This window comes from Varanus komodoensis, unplaced genomic scaffold, assembly GCF_004798865.1.
Source record: "Varanus komodoensis strain SLA01 unplaced genomic scaffold, ASM479886v1 scaffold25, whole genome shotgun sequence".
Taxonomy (NCBI): Eukaryota; Metazoa; Chordata; class Lepidosauria; order Squamata; family Varanidae; genus Varanus; species Varanus komodoensis.
Genome location: NW_025335661.1, coordinates 7,106,142 through 7,110,586, shown reverse-complemented (window position 1 = coordinate 7,110,586; position 4,445 = coordinate 7,106,142). Strand labels below are relative to the sequence as shown.

General features: G+C 42.0%; 1 protein-coding gene across 1 annotated transcript; it reads left to right on the top strand.

The window, feature by feature from the left end:
- The first annotated feature begins 331 nt into the window (after positions 1-331).
- LOC123024698 (putative coiled-coil domain-containing protein 195) lies at positions 332-4,130 on the top strand. Its single transcript, XM_044432743.1, has 3 exons — positions 332-581; positions 3,119-3,296; positions 3,998-4,130. Exons 1-3 carry the CDS (start codon positions 332-334, stop codon positions 4,128-4,130), a joined length of 561 nt encoding a protein of 186 aa, XP_044288678.1.
- The last annotated feature ends 315 nt before the right edge of the window (positions 4,131-4,445 follow it).

Below are 4,445 nucleotides of genomic sequence, written 5' to 3'. Positions count from 1 at the left end.
TCATTTTGTGTGTGTGCATCATAGCTGCACGCCACATGATGCAGCTTTGTATAACAGACAGGACTGCCATCCTTGCACAGAAGTAATGGCTGCCAAAGGAAAGCTCAGCTTGGAAAAATGAAACTCAGAATGAATAAATCATGGAGGGGCTCTTACAGCCCTGACAGTTTATCCAAGCTCTTCAGGTGGTGAAAGACAGCACAATGCTGAGCACCAGGACGGAGTACCATTGTTCAGATGTGTTTATGTGCCACATGAGCCCCTCAGCTTGGATTCATGGTTTCTTTTTAAAGCAAGCAGCAGTGGAGCTGGCAGTCTGGCAAGGGGGGACATGGAAGGGAACAAACGGCTCATGCAGGTCATCCACGAAATGCGCTCTGAGATCATCAAACTAGAGAGAGAAAATAGAGCCCTCCGTGGGGAGCTTAAATTCAGTGGGCAAAGGGGAGCAAAGCAAGAGGAAGGGGCAGGAGAAGAAACCCGAAAGGAGGACGACGCAGCTGAAAAGGTCGCTGGCTCTCCAGTGGCTCTGCGCAGGAATGTCTCAGCGGGCTCAGGTCTGACACTACAGGAGCAGAAAGGTACCAGGCTGCCACAATTACTGAGGGGGGCAGTATGAGACTGTGGAATTTGCGTGTGCCACCAGTTGCAGATTCATGTGTAGAGTGGCCACTTGTGAAGAGCCAAACAAGCAAAGAAAGGAATTTTTCACCAAACAAGACATTGATGTGTATATGGTCTGTATATACTAATTGATAGAAAGTGATGCAAGCTTAGAAATAATTGTTGTAATTCTAATGGAAATATCATGGATCTCACCATAGTGTAGAAGACAAGTGTAGTGCAGTGACCAGGTGGGCGATGTGATTGTCTGTTCAGTCTACTATCCAAGGGCTCTTAATGGACCATAGTTCAGATGATACTTTAACTAGACAGGTCAGCCCTTCAAATAGTGGAGCCCTTCAAAGAGAGGAATCTTCTTTGAAAAAGGGCATATGACCACCATATAGGACTTGCAATAGGGAGACTAAATCAGCCTTTCCCAGCTCAAGGCCCCAGGTGCTGCTGGAATACATCATCCTGACTATTGGTCATGCTGACTGGTGCTGATAGTAATTGAGGGCCAATTACAAGTGAGGACTCTTGGCTGGGAAAATATGAACTGAAGCACCCACTGACAGCTCATACTTTCTGGGTAGGCCTCAGGCACATCAACCCATGGGCCAAATTTCCAATCTATCACAGGTAATCTAATGCAAACAGCTCTTATGAGACTGAATTTGGTTTAAAGGCATTTTGCAGGACATTAAAACATTCATTAGAAATGGTAAGAGAATTAAGCAACAACTCAGCATAGGTTGCCTAGCATCACAAGGAAATCTTTGCCAGCTGATTGTTCATTTAGTCTTGTTATGCTTTGTTTTTAAATATGATCCATTTCAGAACTGTGAAGGGCAGGGACTGGCATTTCCCCTGTTACCATAGTTCTGGTACATTTCAAATACCTCCTTTTACAGAATCCTACAGAAACAGAAATAAGAAACAACGCTTTGGCTGGTCAATCCATAAACCCAGTTCTGGGATCAAGTGTCAGTTCAAGAAGGCAGAATCAGTAGTGAAGGGCCTCTTTTCTCTTATGTAAGAGAATGCGCCTTGAATGACATGCTTTGCTCAGAGAAGAGGTTGACTGTCAATATTTCTAATCAAGGGCTGGTTATGTCAACAGCTATTTGTCATGTTGCTAGTGATGGTGGCAGTGGTGAAAATTCTCATTCCCCTCAAAACAACCAACTCTCTATCCATAGGCAGCAAAGATGCTGGTTCCTGAAGGCCAGGTTCCCTGAGAAGGTTGTTCCCAAAGACAAGGTTTGGAAATTATTACTCCCAAAGTGGCATCAAGTCCAACTTTGCCATAATACAGAGCTTCTTTAGCATCATTGAACTCTGACTCCCACTTAATTACAGTTGAGGAAGATTAAATCTTAAAATGCACACACATCCAAGAAAGCTCATTCTGACACAGCTGAAGAATTTAGCTATGTAATGATCATGAAAAGAACTCAAAATAGGAACCAAACCAGATAGGATCACTAGACCTTGCATCATCACTATAGATTTACAACCTGATCATTGAAGGACTCCCGTTTCTTGTTTTATCTACTGAATATTTCAAGCAAGGCAGTGAAACAATTGTTGAAGATCTGGACCAACTGTGAAGTGGGGGCTGGGGGTGACCAAATGACCCCCGCTGTGGAGGACAGTCTTCTGCTTGAAGAGTTGTTTAATGCATATAAGGTTTAAAGTCAAAGAATGTTCAGAAGAATAAATAGCCAGGCCTTGATATTCCCATAATTTGTTAGGACATGGACAGAAGGTTGAGCAAATCACCTAAGTCAATCTTCACCAATATGGCAAGCTGACTTATTGCTCACCCTGGTCTACACTGGGTAAGTCTACGATGTTCCACTAACCTGATTTCTGGCTTTGTTTCCTCAGGTTTTTTGCCTGAGAGTCTATTGCCTGTTATAAAAATGGGGGCTGAGGAAGTTGTACAATCATTCCTCCTCTCTCTGTCTGGAATAACTGGGGTGTTGAACCCTAAACTGTCAGTTTTCCCCAGCTAGAGCTCCCATGATCCCTGAGACCAGGTATGAAAACCTGCATCTCACAGGCCAGGTGTGATCCATGGAGGTTCCCCATCTGAATTGGGATTGGTCTTCTCCTATGGGCATACCAGAGTTTCCTCATTGGGAAAAATGTTTTGATGATTGCAAGGACTGAGACAGGTCCTGGAGGATGAACAACCACAAACTACAATGAGTAAGCGACTACAAATGTACAATAAATGCCTTGGGTAGAAAGATTCCAAAAGGGCTTGGGGACAGTATGGGTAGAAGAATTTCCTTGTCATCTTCAATCCCAGATGATAATAATATGATTCTTCTAAATACCACTTGACCTCTCATTGTTTCTAGATTTTTAAAAAAATACAGAGGCAGAAATGTATGCACTTCACAGTCTTATTAAATTAATTATGTAGAATATGAAAGATAGAGACTTTAAAACAAACAAACAACAACAAAACAAACATACAATATGGTCACATTTTTTAATGCAGGTAACATTATGACTGTCAGGCGTTATTCCATCTCTTCATCTGTGCCTTCACTTTCTGGGAACAAACACCACAAACTCGACAAGAGGAATCCATTCAAGGGAGCCCTTGAAGTCAAGGGAATAATCAAACCAGCAGCCCTTCCCAAGGATGTGCAACAAACCAATAAAGAAGAGAAAGGGTGTGCAAAAATCTCATCTGATTGTCTCTCCAGCAATAAAAAGACTTCTTTCCAAGATCAGGTTTACAAATGCAGGTACGCCAGACTTAATGCTGAAAAAGAAAAGCTCAAGAGAACTATTCTCAGGTTATCTAAGAATAATAAAACTTGGCTACCTGATTTCCTCAGTGCAGGGATGAGCCGAAACCAGGCTTGTGGAATCCATATTCCCCTTTGTAGAGGCTTAGGTAACATTCATTCACTATGAATTATTCTGTGTGTGTCCACTTAGAGTACTTTTATAAAGCAAGTATGGAAGGAGCGATCTAGAACAGTAGAAGGCTCAGCTGACCTCCAAGTGGCTATAGAAAGCAGCTTTCACTTGTTTCCTGAACACTATACTCTGAATTAGTTGGTTTACAAAATATTGTATTTTTTCCTCCTAAGAACTAGATACCCTTTGTTAGGGTATGCGCTTTTAATATTGCAGGGGTAACGCTCCAGATGATCTGGCCTACAACTCACATCAGCCCTAGCCAGTGAAGTCAATGTTGAGGGATGAGTGGAGTTGTAGGCAAAAAAAAAAAAAAAAAACAGTTTCCAATCCTATAACACAGGATACTTTTCCACTGGTAAGTCATGTTGTACTGATGTGTGTGTAACTCATACCCCCAAAGGCATAATCTACAGCTCAATGTATTTTGCACATCTTTCTTTTCTAGGAATAAAGTAAAGGCTGTCAGTTTCTTGTTACCAGTGGACATGTCACCTAATTCAGAAAATCAAGGCTCTTTCACATGCCCCCCAAATCAGAACACAAAACAGTTAAGTACCATTATGGAAAAGGATGTGTGAGTTGTTGCATTTTTAAAGAACCATCACTGACTCCAGAGATAAGCCAGCCCTGTGACTGCCTGCCTGGGGTTACATTTCTGCAAAGTGCTTTGGCAGAATGCCTTCCAGAGAAGCATCCAAGCCTTGTTTCAGATCACTGGTCAATTGTTTAGGACAGAAATAAAACCTGGGACAGAGACCATCAAAGGCCTGTGAATGGACTGTTGAAATCCAGTGATGACAAATATCTCTCTATTGTATATTTTTATAAACCCCATGGTTTATCTCAAGGACTGCATTAAAGAGCATTTAATATAGCAATTTTCTCTACTGTCT

Excerpts from the sequence above, each read along its gene's own strand:
- LOC123024698 (XM_044432743.1), top strand. The coding sequence starts at position 332 with ATGGAAGGGAACAAACGGCTCATGCAGGTCATCCACGAAATGCGCTCT. Across the intron at positions 582-3,118 it reads GACACTACAGGAGCAGAAAG|GTAACATTATGACTGTCAGG; the intron begins GTACCAGGCTGC and ends TTTTTAATGCAG. Across the intron at positions 3,297-3,997 it reads ACCAATAAAGAAGAGAAAGG|GAATAAAGTAAAGGCTGTCA; the intron begins GTGTGCAAAAAT and ends TTTCTTTTCTAG.